Here is a 22,182-nt window from a genome sequence, read left to right on the forward strand (position 1 = left end):
ACCTAGACTTCAGGAAGCCTTAGAGAAGTCTGACAAATATGGCCTGTGTCCTAAGGCAAAGGATAAAGTCACTGAAGTACTGTGTCACAACAGCTACTTACCCAAAACACTTTCTTTTGTCCTTCTGGACAAAAGCAGATACTGACAATCAATGCACATAGGGCAGGATGTTGGCAAAGTAACCTGTTAAAACCAAAAAGCCTGAGAGAGAGACAATGAATGGAGTTCTTTAACACATTAGACCATCCCACCAGATCCTGGGTGACAGGAACATGAGAAATTCCTCAGTATCCTATGGAAGATGTAAGGTTTAGTCATTAACCCCAAAATGTAATTTTTTAAGTCACCTCAGAAATCTTGTACTTAGGACAGAAAAAAAAAAAAATTCAGTGATTGCTTTGTTTTTCTAGTGTAGCACTGATGTTTCTGGTCAGTGGGAAAGAAACCAATTCAGAGCTTTGTAGCAGAAACCCCCACAAATAATGTATTGCAAAATTGTAACTGAAAACATTTAGATCCTTCTAGATGACAAAATTATGACACTACCACTGTCCCTTCTGAAATAACTTGTGACTTATGGGCAATGATTGACAACCAGATCCTTTTCTAACTTCAAGTCTAATAAATGAGAGGACACTGAAGAGATGAGGGCTCAGTTTAGCATGACCAGTCACTGTCAGACAGTAATTTAACCTTTTTAAAGGGTATTATTAAAACATTTTTCATTAATGCTTAAGTAGTCACACCTTGAGCACTGTGTGCAGTTTTGGGCACTGCAGTACAGGAAGGTGCTGGGGAAGGTGCAGAGAAGGGTAAGTGGAATGATTAGAGGTCTGGAGAACAGTTCTTAGAAGAGGCTGAGGGAGCTGGTGTCCTAAGCTTGTGCAAACCTTTCTGTATGACACTAGCAACTGAATATGCAAAATTTACAAAAATGCATTAAGTAATGTAATTTTTTTAATTATTATTATTTTATGCAAATTTTTGTTTTACCAAAGGTACTTCCAATCCTTTGTTTACAAAGTAAAAAATGTATGTGATCATTTGCAAGTCAAATAGAGATTTCAGATGAAAAAGAACATTTTCCAATGACCAGTTACCTGAGTTACAGTGCAAGATTTCATTTCAGACAGTATTGCTCTTAGGACTTTTTACAGTAAGAAATAATAAGCTTTTCAAGTCAAAACTGAAATCAGTGTTTGTCATAAATTTCAGAATTCTCATTAACGAACATCATAAAATATCTTACATAATGCATACTATACATCTTTGCTTGCCTCTACAATAAATTAATACACTGGTTTAGCAAAAATATTTACAAAAAACAGGATGAAACACAATATAAAATTTTTTTCAAAGATATATTTCTTCCAAGAAACAGTTTGGTAGTAAGAGTGATATTTCAAGTCTTACAAAATTGCTTCTCACTTAGCGAAATTCATGAAGGTAAATAAATAAGATTGAGTTCTACAAAGACTGATATCCTTGTATGGGTTTATGCAGTAAAAGCGTGTATCTCTTCCTGGGAGTATCCAAGATCCCTCAGATGTCTGAAACAAAAAAAAAAAAATTAAATTTGGAATATTAATATTTGGAACCCAAAATCCACCACAGACACAGCTGAAGCACAACTTCAGCACCACTATCTTGCTTTTATTCAGACATGCACAAAGAAGTTTACCTTTGCAAATACATTTAGAAAATGTTTCATACCCAGAAGCTCAGCTGTACTACATTATCTTACAGGATACTGAAAGAATTTCTAAAAATAAGTACAGATATCTATTTCAAATATCTCATATTTCTCAAGAAGTAGTATCATTATTAGCCAATTCCATCCTCCATGCACCTGACTTCAGTAGGGCTGCAGAAATGCAAGTGATGTCTATACTGGTTCAACATTTCAAATCTGGCAAGAGAAAGTTAGGGGGCCTTTATCTTTAAACTTATGGCATATAAAGTAAGGAAGGTCTTAGGTACTGATATAAATACAGGCATAACTAAAAAAACTGGAAGAAGTGCTTGTTATAGAACAGCTGCTTTGAATTTTACATTTAATAACTTTATTTATCAAGATAACACCAACACAGAAAGCTCATTTCTTACTATAACAATTCTATGAACATCAAATTGAAACCAGCATTTAAAACCTTAGGGAAAAAAGATCATTGTTAAAAAGATGTCCTTAGAAAGTTCTGCACAACTTACTAGAGCTCATGAAATTCACACATTGCTCAAGATACTTACTTATCTACACACCAAGTATATCACTAAAGTATGATGCCAGGTGTGTTTCTTTCAATCAGATTTAAAAAAAATTAATCCACAAACTTGTCTTACAAAGCAGAAAACAGAAGACCATTTCTGAAAGACTACCAAGTCAGAAACACTAGAACTAGTTAGAATGAGAATTCCTCATTCTCTATTTCATCAATGAAAATACTCACTGTACTCCTTGTTCTGTAAAAGGTGTTGGACCACAGATGCAGATAAGCACTTTGGAGTCTTCTCTACTTCTTTTCACAAACTCAGAGAGAAGAGATGAAGAAATCTTCCCCTGTTTACCCATCCAGTCCTTTGTTGGTTGTGAAAGAATGAATTGAACCTCAAACCTGGTAAGTAAAAGAATATTTCAGAAACATTGCCTCCGATTAGAAACCTGCCACAGAAAACAGACAGCTTCCTATGATTACTTCCTTGTTCTGCTCACCACCTCCAGTACTGTGCATTTTATTATTTAACCCAATCTTTCAGTTACAAAAAAAAGTAGCTGTATATTTCGCCTTACAAAGAAAAACAGCTGGTACCAATTCATACACTAAAGCCCAGATTTTATTGTGCTGTTATTCACTGACAGAAATGCTGGTGCAGCTCAATACACAAGCAGTGAAATAAGAATGCTTAACCAAATTTCTGAAAATGTCAGTTCCACTTCATGAATGAGAAAACACTATAACTGTTAAAAAAAAAACAAACAATAACCTTCTAGTTATTGAGTAAAAATCAAGCACCTGTTTATCTGAGGCTCCTAGAAAAAGGGCTTTTGCTGCAAACTTGCACAATGTCCAGACTATGAAGCTTGAATGTGCCAGACATTGCCAGGTTATTAAATAATATTGATTGTTTACTTCAGTGTTGTGAAGGAACAAGTGAAATTCATTTGTTCATACAATTTCAACTAAAACTTAAGCAAGCATAAACAAAACATACTTCTATCACATAAAATCTAGGCAGTGACAACTTACCTAGTAATGAAACCAAGGGCACTGAAAATAAAGGCAGCCTGATATTCCTGTGTCTCCTGACTGAACGACTGCCTGCTAAACTAAGTTAGCGTTACATATGCACCAGTGCATTTTAATCCATAATTACACTGTAATTGAGGAATAAATGTAACAGGTCTAATTTAAACTTTACATTTCGAGATAAACATTGAATTTCTAGAGAAAAATTTTCTCAACTAAGTAAAGACCAAAGAAACTTTTCAAGACTATTCTGTACATTCAGAATGTTGCTCCAAGGGTACACTATCCTTGTCTATCTCTGCTGTGATTTTTTTTTCCATATTTGTATTTTCTATTGTTAAGGCTAATTTTCTCCTTGAAAAAGCTTCTCAGTTGTAACAGTTATCTCATTTATTGTCTCCAATAAACATCTATTAAACACTGCCATATCAAATCCCTGTCTTCCTATGGGACTTACAGAACATAATGACTTAGCCTGCTGTTACACACCTATGACATCTCTTTGCACTCTCTAGGTCTCATTAAACTTTTAAATAAGATTTTCCAGAATTGGGATTTCCCTTTGTGCTAAAGCTGTACAGTTAGTCTAAGCCCCAAGACTTGTTCTTCTATACACTGGGATTGTACAAGTTGTTCTCCACAAGATTTGCAAATACCTTTCATCTTTAAGAGCTAATTGCTCTAGTTGGTTTCTCCAAAGTATGTCATCTTCTGTTTTATTGAAGAAGATCAGCTTAATTGTCCTAAAAAAAAATAAAAATAACTGCAGATTGTTTTTGTACTTGAAGCACATGTTAAAGAATCAAAACTTACTGCATTATACAGAAGTCTTGTATTTAAATATTGTCTGTTTGTGCTAAAAGTCTGCAATCCTCAAGTCTTTTTTGCCACAAACCCAGTATAGTATCTCTCTTGCTGTAGCTGAAAGTGTTGTGACCTCTCTTCTAAAAGGTCATAACCCTGTCTGTGGTTGCAACCTCCATTTCAGGAACTGCTCTTAAAAGAAAGATAAAGTCTCTTAAAGTTACTTAAACCTGACTAGGAATACATTATAGCTTGTCAAGTTTTTTTATCTAGTGGTTTCTCAATATTGTTTGAGCACTACTACTTCAATTAATAGCTGGTATATGAACTCTGTACATCTTTTTAATATTACATATACCAGCTTGTAGAGGTGAAACTGGCATGAAGAAGGTTATGTCAATATTAATTTCATAAAGATGGAGTCTGAACACATAGGAGTAAGCAAAACTTGAAAAGCAAACCATAGTTCTGTTCCAGGTTATCTTATTCATACTTTATTTGCTGATTTATAAAATCTATTTACCTGGAAAACTTGTAAACAAGTGTTATATTTGCCAGACAGTTCACATAAAAAATGGTCTGTCATTGAGGTCAGTGCTATTATGTCTTCAGATTTTTATGCTACAGTGGAGGTACAACACAAATATTCACTTTAAAAAACAGAATTTATGATTTGATGAAGCCATATAAACCTAACTTCTTTATCGCTAATGGCAAACTAATACCCTAGGGACAACTGATACAAGACAGCTGATCTGTTATTATATGCAAGCGGTTCCTGAACTGCACCTCCCAGGGCCTTAAGTTACTGTTGCTTCTTCCACTCAGGCCCAGCTCTGAGCAGAGAAAGCATGTTGGTGTGGTGCCAGAAGCACAAAGTTCAGTACTCTACTTCAGAAAGCTGGAGCACTGGGATATCTGGCACAGAAATGCATGCAGAAACACATGGGTACCTGTCAGGGCCACCACAGAGGCAGATCTAAGCCCACTGATCCTGCACACCATAGTCCTGCAATTCCAGTTCCATAACCAGGCACTCCACTACCCAGTGTCTCTTTGACATGTGGCCAACCTTGCTTCTAAGAGACTAGCACTAGGCACAATAAATTGAGATGATGCTGTGCTGAAACCATTAACTCCCATCCCCTCATCCTCTGTGCCTGGCAGGGAGCTCTGTCACCTGTGCACATCACACACTTCTGGGGAGAGTCCATGAGCCCCAGCTGTTCTTCAGTTGCAATTTAAAAGCCTGTCTTCTCCCTGTCTGAATACACCCCATTTTTTTGACTTCTAACCTTTTCCCCTTTTGCAGCACTTCAAGATTACAGGCAATCTCTTACAAGTTACATCAGATGCCAAAGATAAGAAATCATTCTCTACTTATGAGCACAGCCATTTTGTGCTGCCAGAACACAAAACTGAGGTATGACCGTTGCATATAATACACATCATTGTGAGAGAAAGATGTTCCACGTGCATTGCAACTCAAAATAGGTTACAACGTACAAGCTTTGGAAAACATGCCTGGTATAGAACAAAACAGCCCCAAATCAGCTAGGCAGTATCTTGAAATACTAAAATCAACCTATTCAGAAGCTAGCATGTGCCAAAAATCTAAGTTCCTTCCAGGCTTTCCGGGGCTCACTTCTCTGAAAACATGGAAAATAAAAATTATTTCAAGAATGTAGTGCTGGCAAAGCTAGCATGATACACCACAGCATCAATTGTTATTAAGGGGAAAAAGTCAATATAAAGGGCATAGGAATACCACACATTTTGTTTATTGTGCATAAAGGTAGAAATAGTTTATATAGAGAATGCTGCTTTGAGACACCCTTACCGATACTCGCCAGTGTAGATAAATACATCTTGTTGCAGTACTGTTTAATACTCAGCACAGTAAGAACAGAAAACCCTAAAACTTTGAATGAAATGGTAAAAGCTTGGCTAAAAATGAAGTAAACAGCTAAAAGGAAGAGGTAGAAATTCAGGTATGATCCCCATCAGTATCAAAGAGCTGGTTGAGAGAATAACGACAGGAGTTCAGACAACAAATTAGAAACTTAATCAGCTCTTTTTTAAGGAAATAGGGAGAATGTGACATAGTGGTAACTACTACAAAGGATGCAGGTTTTAATAAAGTGGTACATGAGGTCTTATGAAAAGCTGTATGGGGAGAGGAGTTAGAGATCCTTAAGTAATTTTAACACAGGAAGAAGAAGAGGAGGTATAGCAGAATCACCTTAAAAACTAGAAAAGTAATGATGAAAGTGGAACACTATATAAAAAAATGTATGAGAACAGAGCAGTAATTTAGGAATGAAAAGCTGGAGACAAAGCAACATACAACTATCAAAGAGAATCAAGAACTGACTACAAGCATCCTAGACTTCCCTGAGCGTTAGCCTCTCTACCTAGTGTTTAGTGCACTGTACCAGTCTTCTTTAAGAAACATATCCACCTGATTGCATTTAGACACCAGCAGTAAAAAAGAGCAAACTTATCATCTTAAAAAGTAAACAAAACAGCTTAGAGGGACAATATTATTTTTAAATTAATCTGTTAGCCAAATACAATTCGGCCTGTGAGAGAAGAAATAAGACTGAAGGAAGAGCATTATGACTTAATTCACAAAAGGATACTGCAGACAGAAGAGAACTAATTGTTTTCCACATTTACCGTGGGCAAGAAGTAACAGACTTAAAAGATAATAGGGAGACTTTGTCTAGACAGTAAGAATGCAAATCCAATAATCCAAGCCTGTTGCAACACAGCAAATACTGCCTAGGGAAGCCACAGATCCTTCAGCATCCTTAGTGCAGCCGCGGAGGTTCAGGAGGACTTGCCCAGCACTGCAGAGAGTGCTTTTGCACCCTCAGGTGACAAGGGTGTCATTATTCAGATCCCTCTTCAACTTCCTGCAATTCACATTCTAATGTATGCAATCCAAGTTTAGAGCAAACATTACTTTTCACACTAAGATAATTTTCTGCAAATTACATTTATATTGTTTATATACGCATATAATAATGTATAGCAACAGTGTATATATAAATACATATACACACACATATTAAAGACACTCTCGCAGTATTTTTCCAAAAGAAAGGGAGGGTTAAACAGCAAATATAAGGCCAAGAAACTAGAGCAGTCAGAAACACCAAGCTCTAAGTGTCTGCATATAAACAACCTGTACCAGAACAAATAATTCCAGTGCCTAATAAGCCTCCACAGCAAAAAGAAAAAATTAATTTACTCTGACTAGTAAGAAGACAGATGTTGCTGCATCTGAAGCTAACTGTGAACACTGAGTTCCCATAAGAAATTGTGCTGAAGAGAATTAAAATAAGCCACTCTGGTCATTCTTCAATGACAAAATAGATACAAACACTACCTGTGCAGTAGCAGTCTTTCACACATCTGTTATTTTGGTTATGGACAAAATACAGATTTTCTTTTTTTTTTTTACGCTCTCCTTAGTTTTGCTATCATATTATCACAGATACATTTAACTGGCGTATTAGCTCTCCCCTCAAGAAGAAATAAATTTATTCCACATTAATTTAGTAGTGTTTCCCAAGCATTTTGCCAGATAACAGATTTATCTTTTGGATTCACAAAGTCAGCCAGCCACGTGGTATTTGCTACTGACACAGCCAAACAGTCTCTCTGCTCACAAAATAAGATTATATGTAACAGCTGAACAATAAACCATACAAGAAAAATGTCAAGGTTTATTTTTTTTTCTAGCAGCAGACTTCTACAGTACATGTTATCCTTTTTAGCTTTACTATGAAGACTAATGTCCAATTAATCTCTCTATGTTGTTTCAAATGTGCTTCATAAAGACATAATGAACAAAAACCATCCTGTGCTTATATTGAATAAAATTCAGTATTAGAAATTAATTTCCATTACAGGAGCCCAAATTCAAAGGTACAGGAAAACAATAGCAAGTGTGTTGAGCTGTTCTCTGCAACAGCTTTAAAAACATACAGCTCAGGCATGTTTTTAATTTCTATACTCTCCCAAATTACAACAATTAACGAAAAAAAATGTAATCTGCTAAGAAATTCTGCAGGACATGGTTCTAGAGGAAGATTTTTGCTAAAAGCAATCCAAGCACACCTCGCCTCTATCAAAGTATGCCCCTACAGTAGCCTTTTGCATTTCCATTTAAAGTTGAGCTACTTTATACTCTCTTACATTCGTAAATGGAAAATCACGTCAAGCAGAAGTACTGGTTCTGGGGTTCTGAAGGACATAAGGTTCATTTGAACAAGTAACAAGTAATAGATTTTACAGGCAAAGTACAGAATGGATATTCAATACACACCTTTTAATGCACCTCAATACACTTAGAGCTACACTTAGGTAAGTCTCACTTTTGTGAAAACTGGAACTGATCTAGTAAAAACGTGTTACCGTCTTAGCAGATGAAAACAATATAAAAGTAAGCTAGTTATTCAAATAGATTAAAGAGAAGCCATAGCTAAACAGTTCTAAACTTCCTCAGTCCAAAAAACAAGATCTACGTTGACATATTTCAATAATAGAAAAAGGCACTCAAATGCCAAGCTAGTTTAAAAAAAACCAACCAACGAAAAAACTGCTCAGATTTTCTCCTTGGGGAGCTCATTTGTATCACAACTAAAATCCAAAATGCAAATCAGCCCATTTTGTTGATGGTAGCCAATAATTAAGTATGTGCAAGTTCCCTAAGACTCTGAAAGACTCTTCCTTGAAAAGCAAGGTAGTTTTTGATGCAGATTGAAGGAAAATGCTTTTGTACCATTTTATTTTGTTAAGTGTTTCATTAAAACAGAAGCTTGTCCATTACATTTCATCCTTTCTAGGAATTACTTAGGTTAAATCCTCAGACAGGTACATACCTGAGGCAGCTAACTTCAGTCAGAGCAAAATTCAGCAGTTTAACCATTGGTGTGAAGCCTGTGCCTGCTGCCAACAGAAAGAGATCTTCTGTTGTTTGAACCTGTGTCTTCTTGAAATTTCCTTCAGGATTGCTGACAGAAATATAGTCTCCTTTATTAAAGAAAAAAAAAAAAGAAAGAAAGAAAGGTAAACATTAATGAGATGACAATAGTTAATTAGCATTCTGATTTTTTTAAAATGCCTTTTCATATTGCCTTCATCTTTGTAGTATTAGCATTCCAGCTGTCCTGGCTATGCTCCTTGCCAGCTTCCTGTGCACCTGCACGCTAGCAAGCATGGGAAGTTGAAAAGCCCTTGATTTCTTAGCAACAACTAAAAAAATCAGTATATTATCAACATTCTTCTAATGCCAAATCCCATAGTAAATCTAAAACACAATGGTATTCTAGCTAATAAGAAAATTAACTCCATCCTAGCCAAAAACCATGACAGGGTTCCTTTCAGAAAGGTTAAAAAGATCTCATTAAAAAGATCTTCAAATAAAATGTCATCTTGATGGATTTTACATCATGAGTACAGAAACATTTGCAAAGTCAGTGTTAAAAATCTACCTCCATATCGAATACAGAAAAGGAAGTGCATCTAAAGTCTAATAAAATAGCCTTATTCAAAAATACCAAAAGTTGTTCTAAGTTGTTCTTAGTTGTTCTAAGAGTATATACAATCAAAGCGATCAACTCTAACGTGTGATACACTTGACACATCTGAACTGTTAAACATGAACACATATGGAAGATCAGTCAAGAGAGCTTTATCTTGTAACTCCTAGTTACAGCAAGGATAACCCTGTCCATTTGGGGCATGGAGAATAAGGTTTAAAGAAAAAAAAAAACAGTTGTAAGTATGCCCTGATGTATAACTAGGTAAACAATAACAACGTCAAAATACTCAGACAGTGATCTGAAAAGACAAAGCAATGGCTGCGAAAGCAAACACAAAAAACCTCAACATATACTTACCAATTTGTAGGCAGTCAAGTGCCTGTGTGAACAATCCACAGGGATAAATTTTAATCATTAAATATATATGTGCTCCATCATGGTGAGATGGTTCTTTGAAATTCAGTGGCAAAGAAGGCAATACAGGAGTGTATGGTCTTACTACCTCTGTCCCTAGACAGGAGACAAAAAGGTAGCCAAAATTATATGAAAAGTACTCTATATCCAGCAAATTTACAGCAAACAAATACCAAAATAAACAAACAGTTCACAAATAATCTGTGTATCCCATAAAAAACACCACCATCACATGCTTTTACACAAGTATGCTAACTTTCCACTGCACTGTTCTTATTACTGTAGCCTTCTATTTCCAATTAAAATCCTCAGGACACTCCATAGCATGATATTTCTACACTCCTTAGCAATTCAAAACATTGGAACAAAAGATCTAGAGTCATCCCCAAAGAACATGAACATCTGAACATTTGCATTTAATTTCAAGCTTGATTTTTTCTAAATTGAAATAGCAGATTTTCGGCCCTGCATGACTGTATTCTCTTCCACTATAATTTCAAAAAGCTATTGTATGCTAGAAAGAAAGACTGCAAGATTTGGACACTAGCAAAGAATTAGGTAGGAAGGAGGAGGACAAAACAGTTTGCAATTAAAGGCTATTTAAAAAACTTCTGAGAAATCTCCACCATGCATAATGCAATGCAAGTACAGTGACTGGCATAACCATTATTAAGCACATTTTTAAAAGTACCCTCACAAAATTAAAATGGGTATTTCTTTGATCTCCCATTTAATTTTTAAAGAATAGCACCTAAACAATGCTTTTCAAGATGCGTTGCTCTCTCAATTTCCTGTTACCATTAATATCATACAGTAGGGTTACATTACCCTCCATATGCCAAAAAAACTGAAAGAAATCAACTAATCATATATAACACAGGACGATCAGTTTCCCCCACTTCAAAGATGAACAGCACTATTTCAGTACAGAGAACGTTTTAAAGACAGAGTTGAAAGAAGAGTTGGTAAGGTCTACAGTAAAAGTCAGCCTTGATAATATTGCTGGAAAGCTAACTAATCTGGTCAGTTAATTATCAAGCACTGACTGTGATCCTGGAAGCAGAGACTTTCTAACTACAACCAGGGAATTTGTGTCATGGACTTGGCGTTCTCCCAAGACTATACAAAAGAGATTTATGTTAATATACTTATGACTACATTCTCATTTCTTACCTGCAATGATTTGTTTGAGGCAAACATGTTGTCCAGCAGGAACATGGAGATGTGTGCTCTTAGGCAACATTAAGCAGAAGAGCTTGGTGTCGTGGGTAACTTCTGTCTTAGAAACCAACTTGCATTTTCTGTAGAACAGTCCTAAAAACATGGGTTTACTTGTTAATTAATTCTCAATCAGTCTTTCTATTCTTACACATCTTTTACTAAGAGACAGAGAAAGGCATGCATTAAATCATACACAATTATAAAAAGACTAGATAAAAGAATATATATATAAAGAACAGATACTTCTTGCATTATTACTTACAATTTCTTTTCTAATTTTGGACTAAGGGCTCATTTATAGCCTTATAACATATAACATATAAGCTTATAACAGACTGACTGTAACTTATCAGCATTGACTAGGAAGAAATAGAAAATTACCAATACTAGCAGAAAGCAGAACACCCTAAACTATGTTGCACCTGCACTACATTTACCATACGACTCCAGCATGAACACAACATACATGCAGACTAAAACCAGCTTGGATAATACAACTGAACCATAGGCTAGGCACAGCATCACAGACTTCAGTAACAGACTATCTAAATCCACCCAGCATCCTGCACATTTGTTGGGCTGACCATCCTACATTGTTGCAGTTTCACTGCTGTCAGCACAATAAGTATTTCTGATACAGCTTTGCACCATTTTTCAGGTCCACAATACTACACACAGAACAGCTCTCACAAGGGATTACTTCAACACTGGTACTTCTGCTGTTGCTCACACTCAAATACCAATATATCTTGTGCCAGCTGCTCCACCTGCTCTTTTCAGCCATGATAACATTTGACGAACTCTACTTCTCAATGAAATCGGGGTGAGTTACTTCATTTACAACACACATTGCTGCGGGGGTTTTCACAGCAACTGATACATTGTTAAGTACAGCTATTTACAAAGCTAGCATGTCATTCCCCCACCCTGATTACAGTCCTTGTCGATCATCACAGCTACACACTGACACAGTGTAAGTAGCTAAGTAACTATATTGAATCAGATTCTGGTCAGCAGCTATTTACCCCATTGTACTGCAGAATTTACTTGTACTTTCTTAGTACCTGACATTATGTTCTGCCTGTTTTAAAAGTGCTCCTAGTGTGGGCACAGGTAAATAAGCAAACAACTTGTGTACAACCTATTTATCCCAGCATGCAAAATAAACTAAAGTGCAAGTGACATCAAGGAGAACTTCTTTATCTGCAACACACTTAATACTAACCTTTCCTGCAGGTTATCACAGAACAATCTAATCTTCTCTTTAAAGATCTATTTAGCTTCATATATAAAATGTATGTCCTGGTTTAGCCAAGATGAAGCCAATTTTCTTTTTACTGATTTGTTGTTTTTTTTCCCCTTCAGTGAACTCTCTTTTAAGCAGCACCACAAGTTTTCCAGCTAGTGGACTGATAATGCTCAGTGTTTAGAGATACTCAAGAGACCAAGGATGCTTTGTTCTGCTTCTCGAATTTGCTGCTTTGGACACAGAAGGAACAGAAAAGTCATATCTACAACCCTCCCATAGGAAGGAGAGGACCAGACAGATGGCAAAACTGGCCAACAAAATTATTCCGTCCCATATATAATTCAGGGATCACGGAAGTCAAGCCCCTTCCTGTTTTTTCTTCCCTTCTCTTCCATCCATGGCCAGTGTCCAGGGAGGACTCTGTCCATCCATCACCGTTGATCCCCAGACTCCTACATTCCTGACCCTCATAACTCTGCCTTCAGCTTCTGTCTGCTCTGCCGCTCTCTCCAGCAGCGCTCCAGGACATTTCAGGATTTCAGGGCTGCTCAGAGCTCAGGAAATGCTAGGGGAATTGCTGAGGGTGGGGAGAGAGGTGATAGGAGTTTTTTGTGTATTGCTACACATATTTGTACATATTTTCTTTTACATTAGTATTTAATTAAAGCTGTCTAGTTTTGTTTTCAATCCAAGAAGTCTCTCTCCTTCATTATCTCTCTCCTTCCCTACCTGGGTGGGAGTGGATTGAGAGCATTATTGTCACTGGTTTAATTGCCAGTCCCCAGTCAAATTGTGACAATGTATCAATTCATTTATGAGGTCAGAATGACTAACCAGGTTGGAAGTCTTGATTATTTTATTGCCAGAAGTTATTTTCAGAAACAGTTTTGCACTCAAAACCAAATGCCCACCCAGTAAACATGAGGAAATTATCTTCAGTTGTTAATTACTATTTCTGTGCTCACACTGTGCAAGGCATGAGTTTCTTCACCTGTAACATTATTTTGCTTCCACAAAAGTGGAAACAAAATTGCAAACTCCGTAATTGAGAGTAAGGGAAGAAAGGAAGAGTGGCTACTAGGACAACTGAGTGCTCCAAAGTCTCCAACACCTAGATCTTAGGCCAAGGTAAAAGCACAGGGTTAGAATGAAGGAAAGACATTTAGGCCTGAACATTCTTCTTTATAAACCTGACATTTTCAATTTTACATTTTGGAATTTTAAGATTAAAAAAAATGCAGAATAAAGTTTCTGCAGTTGGGATTAAAAAGCCATAGATAACAATATATTGGCTAGATTTGTCACCTTTGCAATCAGAGAACCGAACAAACTCAGACTCAACAAGCCCTTTAACTTCAGTTTTCTGGAGATTAATTTTAAATGGATCTGAACTCAATCAATGACACATAATAAAGTTATTCAATATCTGTAACACTTCTCTGCCTAACAGGACAAATCCTATGTTGGAGATTGACTTCTTAGAAAAAACTGCAGAAAAATCATGTAGGAAGCACTGGTTACTAATGCTCCATTCAGATTTTTGCCAATGGCATCAAATAATCTTCCCCATCCTCTTTGCAAAGGATGCATAAAGCCACTACATTCTACACCTCTTGTTCTCTCAGGTTATATTCCCATTTTGTTTCTCATAATCATGAAAAATGATAAGGAGGGTGAAAATGAGCAATGGACAGTGGACAACATTAGTCTGGGCTGTATCCCCTTAAATACAGAGGATTATATTAAAAAAAAAATCTAGTATTAAAAGTGGATAACTAAAGAGCTTCTGAAACTGGTAAGGAAAATTACACTCTACATAAGCTAAAGGTAGCTAAAGAGATGTGTTTGTATGCAGTAGGTCTTTCTTTTTGTACCACAGTAATCTAAACTTTAAAGGCCACTTAGGAGGTACACAACATGGCAAGCAACATTTAATTAGCTCTTTAAAATGTACAGTCTTGCTTTCACACAAGGCAGACTAACATCAGTCAACTTCTGAGCATTATTACACGGAAGGCCAAGAGGGCTTTTGAGAAACTGGACAGCTGCAATAACATCAAGGAGCATGCTGGTATTATTAACACAACTGTGCAGGTATTTTTAATTAAGCTGTTAAAAATAGGAAGCACATTCACCAGGGAAATGCATTTTGGTACTACATCAAGTTCATACTATTCTATGATCACAAAATGTACTCTTATACTAACCTACTGCTTCTTGAAGACACATCAGCTTATGCAGAGCTGGCTGTGACACCTACACATGACCTGAAGCCCCTCATTTAATCATAGAATCATTAAAGACCTCTAAGATCATCAAGTCCAATCATAGCTCAAGTTCTAAAAGTGTAGTGTGGTGGAACAACATCACATCAGTGAGGTTTTCATATGGACAGAAAGGATACTAAGCACACAGGTAGCCATGAGGTGGAATAACACTCAGGCAGTTTTCCTGAGTGTTTCCTTTCCCTGTTAGATTTTCCAAGATTTTCTGCAAGCCTGAAAGATATCCAATGCCACTTCAGGACAAGACAAATCAACAAACCAAACACCTCTAAGCTGAACCCTTTCAAGAAGAAATCCTGAGCAGCTTTCAACAAGGTCAGACAATGTTCCTGAAAGAAATGACAGTATGACTACAGAAAAATAAAATCTTAGGAGAACAAGTTCCAAAAAGTCTTAAAACAGCTGGTAACATGGCAATGGAATTGCTTACCTCTGTCTGTACGTTTGATAAACGTATTACAGCTCTCCAAGGGCTGTCCCAGTATTTCCCAATGAATGTTATCCTTTTTCTTTAAAATAATCTCTACTTTCCCAACTTTTTCAGCAACCTTTACTAAAAGAGAAAAGGCTTCATACAGTTACTTTTGGTTACATTTTGTAAAAAGAAAATTTAATAATTTTACTCCTCCATTATAATGAAATCTTAACAGAATAAATTATTTCTCAAGATGTACAGAATTCATCTGTTAAATGAAATTATCAAATTAAATGTACTTCCAGCTATCTCTCTAAAGTGTTTTACAGTGCATATAAAACAATAAGCACTGCCTTAATGCATAATTAACGTATCTTATTTATTAAATACATCATGAAAAGCTTCACAGTCCATCTGGTCAAAAAGAATGTTCATTAATACAGAGTCCTCATTTACTGGAAATTGGTAACAATTATTATATACTATTTCCTCTGTTTTCAAGGCCATTTGAATGAATAATGGAAGCCAGGAAAACCCCAGTCTAAGCAAAGAACAATTTACAAATACACAACAGAATTAACTTCTAATTATTTTAACATTTAGTTATACTCAAGAGACATCAGAGCACCATCAACTTATTACTTTCACAGGCCTAAATGCCACAATTTAAAAAAAAAAAAATAATTACTCAATGTTATGGTTTTATTTGCATGATTGTGTCAGAACCTGGTGGTAAGCAAAACTGTAAAATATTTGAGGAGTCTGACTCAGTATAAAGAACCTGAAAAAACAAAACAAAACCTTGTCTAGACATGGTGCTTGGGAATATGGCTTAGTGCTGAACTTAGTAAAGTAGGGTTAATGCTTGGACTCAATGATCTTAAAGGTCTTTTCCAATTTAAGTGATTCTGAGTCTGAAAAATAAATTGAGGCTCCACATTCTGATATTGGAAGAGATACAGAAATGCTGCAAGAGACTGAACTTACCAATTATGTCTTCTTGAACCTCATGATCCAAGTCTGAAATAAAGAGAAACAAATGCCACGTTAAGCAAAAACAAAATTACCCTCTAGTCATCACACATACAGACAGTTTAAGGCTAGGAACACTGAGTGAACGGATGAGCCTAGAACCCTATGCATCTTTATCAGGCCTTGAAATTTCACTCCTGATTTCCATAGGACTAATACATAATGCTAAGAAAGGCATAATTTTTTTACTACTTATAATAATGACTCGTGTTAAGCTACCAGCCTGCATTTATCTCAACCATTCCACTTGCTGGTTTTTAATAAGGGCATTTTAACAGCCATCAAAAACTGACTTGAAAGTTTTACACTACTTTTACATCAATTTCTTACTACACTTTATTGCACCTGTAAAAAAAAATTAAGTACATACTACACAAATTAAGATTTGAGTCGATAAACAATGTACTACCTTTACATCAAGGTACTTCAATAATCACTAATGAAAGAGGAATAAAATACTACTTGGTATATATAAAATACATATGGTCTGATGAGGGGTTTTAATAAAGTAAAATGAAAATTCAGTACTTTTGACTGCAAAATTAGAGTACCTACCAACTTCTACAAGATATGAGTGGTCATCCATTATGATCTCTCCCCTTACTCGATTGTCTTGACAGTCAACTATCACCAACTCTGCATTCATATCCTATCACAGCCAAGGAAAAAAAAAATGTAATAAAGTTTTCCCAGAATTCAATCTGGATTACAACTGGATCTTCTAATTATCCCTTTCACAAAATACACTTACCTTCTGCTTAGCATATATGACAATGGTAATCAAACTATCTGTTTGGAACCAGTCATAACTGTAAAACAAAAAATACAGTAAAGAAAAAAAGTATTTTGGGGGCATACCAAAATATACTTAACTAGCAGTTTTCAAGCAGTGCTTCTTTTATGAATTTACAAGCCAAATACATTTTTTACTATTTTTAAGAGATAAATCCAGAACCAATAATTTCAAAAAGATTATTACAATAACAACAGTCTCATTACGCATCCTGATAGGCAGCACACTGTAGCTAAAATTATAAGGTGTTGGTTTTACTTAAAGAGCATGTGCATCCTCTTTGCAGTATATGAACCTTCCTTGACAAGACGATTAAAGTCTTGACTCCAGACAAGTGTCAGCAGCCAGGATAACTTTCAAGAGTTACAGATTACATGCACATACCTCAAAACTACAGTTCCCTTCATCCTCCAAATCAAGATTTTACATTCCTGTTTCCAAGCTGATCAAACCTTATAATAAATAAATGTAGGGTAAGATAAGAAAGCCTTCAAATGCTAATTTTTTGTATGGCCTTACAGTTGTCAAGAAGTAATTTACCCACCCAACCCCAGAAAAGCTATTTCTTTCCCTACCCATTTTCACAGGGACCATACATATGACATTCTCGTGCCTGGCTCTCCACAATAGACATCTACAGTTCTCATTTGACTTCCAGCTGGGTTGCAATCCCAGCCAGTGAAAGTCAACTCTGTCCCCACACAAAGTTAACTCCTCACATCTCCACTACTTCTGTCTCCTCCCTTTGCCAATGTCCTAACCATTTCTGTCTACTGTTTGTACTCCTGGACCAGAAAAGAAGGCAGAGAGGAACAACACCCCTCCAGCAGACACTCCTGATAGCCAATTTGTTCTAGGCTGCTCACCTTCCAGTCACATATCAGAATGTGCCAAACACACACACAGGAAGAAAGGCAGCAAAGTTTCACAGAATCACAGAATTACCAAGGCTGGAAAAGACCTTTAAAATCATCAAGTCCAGCCTATGACCAACACCACCACATCGGGTAGACCATGGACTAAGTGCCACATCCAGCCTTTCCTTGAACAAATCCAGGGACGGTGCCTCCACCATTTCCCTGGGAAGTCCATTCCAATGTCTGATCATCCTCTTCATGAGGAAGTGCTTCCTAATATCCAACCTAAGCCTCCCCTGGAGCAGCTTGAGGCCAGGCCCTCTTATCTTGTTGCTAGTTGTCTAAAAAAACAGCCCAGGCCCCACCTGACTACAACCTCCTTTCAGGTAGTTGAAGAGAGTGATAAGGTCCCCCCTGAGTCTCCTCTTCTCCAGGCTAAACAACCTCAGCTCCCTCAGCCTATCCCTACCTTGTTGCTCTACTCTGGACCTACTCCAGCACCTCAATATCCTTCTTGAAGTGAGGGGCCCAGAACTGCACACAGTACTTGAGGTGAAGCCCCATCAGTGCTGTGTACAGGGGGAGAATTACATCCCTACTCCTGCTGGCCAGAATCACTTAAGATAAACCACATTTCAGTTGTTCACAAGCCACAGAATTTTATATGACAGCATGTAAGTAGCCCAGAGATTACACATTCACAGAAGATCTTCATGCAAAATGCAAAACCGAACCTTGGCAACTCAAAGTATCATGGAATAAAATGATGCCTGCTGCTGTCAATGAGGAATATCACAGTGGGGTTTTAGGGCTGGCTTCGCTTTGCACATTGTAGAAATCTGAATACAGCTAATCACATCTTAATATATTCCAGCTTGAAATGAAGTACTTTTCCAAGGCATGCCAAATCATATATTTATGGACAAATTACTAAAGTCAAAAAAGTAGTCAGCTCAGTAGGAATCACTTTTTCACTTTTCTCAAGAAGCAAGGCTGAGGAGACTGCAAATATATGTCATACATTTAAATACAATACAAGGCAGCACAAGTGTTAGAAACCAACAGAGCAACGCAAGAATCTTGCATCATCATCTGCCCCATCAATATGACCTTTGGCAAGTTGTTTAAACCTGAAACTCAACTTTCCTACTTACAAGAGCATGAAAATGATATATACTTATTTAGCTGAAACATCAAGAACTAACTACAGGAGAAGTTGCCTGCATTTACTAGGAACTGCACAGAATTATTAAACAGAATGTTCAATAGAGAATGAAAGACAAAGATTTACCTTGGAGTTATACCTTTAGCAGCAGCCCCTAGTAGTTTCTTTTCAGGAAGCATACCTACAAAGAACAGAGAGTCATTAAATATTTGCTGTGATGCTCGCTTAATAGTGATAATCAGAGATGCTTTGGGGTTTTTAAATTGAATGTTTTAAATACCCCTTTACAACATATAGTGGCTTTATTTACCCAGGCAGTTAGAAGTATCCATGTACCTATTTAAGTTCGTTTATATTCAGCACTTTCTCTTGGAGAGCAGGCTGCTAAAACATGAAGTTCTACTTCAGAAATTTAGAGCTCCATACACCACAGAACCCGTGCATGCAGCCATTCTGGCACATGTAGCTTGTTCTCGGTTTCATCTGTTATTAGCTTGTGCTTTCACACTTTGTGATAGTGAAGCAGGGGAAAAAATTACCTGCATGAACCTCCTTTAACAGAACTACTTATTTATACAACTCAGATGGACGTACTAAATTTAGGACGTCTAGTCTAACCTAATTCACAAGTAAAATTGTGTGTCAGTGAGTTAAACAAAAATATCAGCCCTCATCTCTCTAATTCACACTTTGCTAGGAATTTTCAAAGAATACAGCTACTCACTTTAATTATTAAACAAAAAGAAGCAGTTTGAAAAAGACTTTGCTGGGAGGCAACACTTGGTCAGACTTTGAAAACATCAACCGTACTGATCTCTGGCCCAACAGAAACAAAACACATTTGGCAAAAACTTGAGCACAGATAACAGATAAAAGCAACTGCAATTCTTCATAATTTTTAACACCAAGAAATTTTATAGAACCATGATGAAGGAAGCTGCACAGACTGAACTATATGATTTGTAATACATGAACAGGCGGAGTTTTACTGGACAATGGTTAGGCAGAGGTCTGAGATAACAGCTGGTAAATGCAGGTTTCAAGCCCATTCAAAGACAAACCCTGCAAATGTGAAATGGCTCTGCATATAATAATCAATGTATGAATTCTCAGTTACCTACCTTCTAAACACCAGTAAATTCTGCAGTTTGCCTACAAGCTTAAACAAAGTAATTGAGTGGCTCCACCATGTGGGAAGTCTAGAAAAACAGTGCCACCAAAACAGCACCACTGTGGTCTAATCCAATCTGTCAAAACTATTTCATCATCCAGATGGTGAATTAACCCAAAGCAATTAAAACTCGCTAGAATTACTTATTCTTTGATCCTTAATTACCCCTAAGTATATACCATCTGCAGCTGCCAAGGAAGCTAAATAGCAGAGCAGTCAGATCACTGCAAAAGAAAACCAATCACGTAATGACAAAATCCTTCTCAAAGGCTAAGCCTATCTTGAGGACATATGCTTAGGTTGGCCTCAGTGGATAAGAGGAATTCATGGCCATACACACTCCTGTTTGTTTTTGCAGGTCAACAGAAATACATGAACAGCCACAAGAACATTCTGGCAAACCAAATTATTTATTAATTATTCTGAAACACTGTAAGATGCTATGTGAAAACCACGTCACACTGCAATTAAAATACAACAATTCAGGTGATCAGTGAACCAGTTAAGGAAAGTGCTCTATTGGTCATGATGGTCATAAATAAAGAAAAGGTGGTGATGAAGCCAAAGGCTGATGGTATGTGTGAAACGAAGTAGTTTAAGGTTGCCAGGATGAACAGCAGAATTACTGTTCTGCATCTGACAAGAACAAACTTCATCTTGTTCTGGGAGCTGCTTTGCAGAATCCTATGGGATAGCAAGGCTAGTGGATAAGAGTTTCTCACATTATCTTCATAGCCACATTGGAGAATGCTGGGTTTGACAGGTAGATTACAATCTGGGTAGAAAATTAGTAGGACTGCCAATCACAAAAGGTGTAATCAGTACAAAGGTAGCTGCAGCTGCTATTTCCTAGGGAACTGGGAATGCCAACACTGTTCAATATCATCATTAGCAACCTGACAGGCACACACTGTCCCACTGTCAGAAGTATGTGAGAAATAACAAATAAAGGGAAGCAGAAGACTGCGCTGAACAAGCTCCAGATGTTCCTTCCAATCTTAACTATATTAGGATCCTCTAAAAGCTTTCTGTACCTACTGACTTCTTTGTTCTCAGAAGAGGCTTGACCCATATTTGTAAACTCCAAATATTACTAAGAAAAATGGGAACACATATTACTTTTGCTAAAGGTTTAGTTTTCTGTACTTGAAACTTTAGCTTCAAACCTCCTCGATCACCCTTTTCTACAGCAAGTTTTTTCAGGGTCTCATGTGCATATACTCAAATACTAGCTTGTTATCAGATTATAGAACTGCCTAATCATATATATATATTTACTATTAATATTACAAAAATCATCACCATAATTGTTTGGGTGAAAGAGAAATTCAGTTTATCTTAAGAGTGCACAGCTGAAAAGATCATTTTAAAAGTATGTCTTTGATACATATTTGTTCTGAAACAAACAGCAAGTTTTCAGGCATGCTTTGGTAACGGAAGCATTTTTAATTTTTTTGTTTGGAACTCAAATATGAAGAGATGTTGAAAAGCACATTAGGCTACACCCACATCTAATATTATCACTAGCAATATATTCTGAAAACTTCAGCTTTAATTGCCCCTAACATTACATACAATTGATGTTCACAAAAACACAAGAACATATTTAAGTTGATTGATCTGAACACACTCCAAATGCAATTATTTTTACATTCTAGATTGATAAGAAAAAATGCCTTCACTACTTCAAAAACTTCAAACTCCTCAACTTCAAAAAAAATCAAAGCCTATGCCATAGGCTTCTCTTTCCCACTTTCTGACAGTGATGTTTATTTCTAGACTAATTTTGACTTAAATTTACAAGACCTAAGCACTGACATGCAACAACTGAATATGAAAAACCACATGGAAAGTAACCTCAGAAACTGACCTCTCGTATTTTGGAAAATGTCTTGCCAAACAGGCAAACTGCATACAACAAGAAAGCATCAGTGTTTTGGCAATTTCTTTGGAAACTACCATCAGAATAATTTACT

The 22,182-nt window shown here is 36.6% G+C and overlaps 1 protein-coding gene across 3 annotated transcripts in view; it reads right to left on the minus strand.

The window, feature by feature from the left end:
• Positions 1 to 1,101: 1,101 nt before the first annotated feature.
• Positions 1,102 to 22,182, minus strand: part of LOC127382784 (cytochrome b5 reductase 4) — a 31,030-nt gene continuing 9,949 nt past the window's right edge. For 2 of the 3 annotated variants that reach the window (XM_051614819.1, XM_051614818.1), the window contains 11 exons: positions 19,162 to 19,216; positions 16,972 to 17,029; positions 16,776 to 16,869; positions 16,176 to 16,208; positions 15,204 to 15,326; positions 11,192 to 11,332; positions 9,962 to 10,114; positions 8,942 to 9,092; positions 3,902 to 3,988; positions 2,448 to 2,612; positions 1,102 to 1,550 (listed from right to left, as the gene is read on the minus strand). In XM_051614819.1, the coding sequence (XP_051470779.1) occupies positions 1,496 to 1,550; positions 2,448 to 2,612; positions 3,902 to 3,988; positions 8,942 to 9,092; positions 9,962 to 10,114; positions 11,192 to 11,332; positions 15,204 to 15,326; positions 16,176 to 16,208; positions 16,776 to 16,869; positions 16,972 to 17,029; positions 19,162 to 19,216 (1,115 nt within the window). In that variant the 3' untranslated portion in view covers positions 1,102 to 1,495. The remainder of the gene's footprint in view (positions 1,551 to 2,447; positions 2,613 to 3,901; positions 3,989 to 8,941; positions 9,093 to 9,961; positions 10,115 to 11,191; positions 11,333 to 15,203; positions 15,327 to 16,175; positions 16,209 to 16,775; positions 16,870 to 16,971; positions 17,030 to 19,161; positions 19,217 to 22,182) is intronic. The other variant, XM_051614820.1, reaches the window with a different exon arrangement.

Source organism: Apus apus, chromosome 3 (genome assembly GCF_020740795.1).
Source record: "Apus apus isolate bApuApu2 chromosome 3, bApuApu2.pri.cur, whole genome shotgun sequence".
Classification (NCBI taxonomy): Eukaryota; Metazoa; Chordata; class Aves; order Apodiformes; family Apodidae; genus Apus; species Apus apus.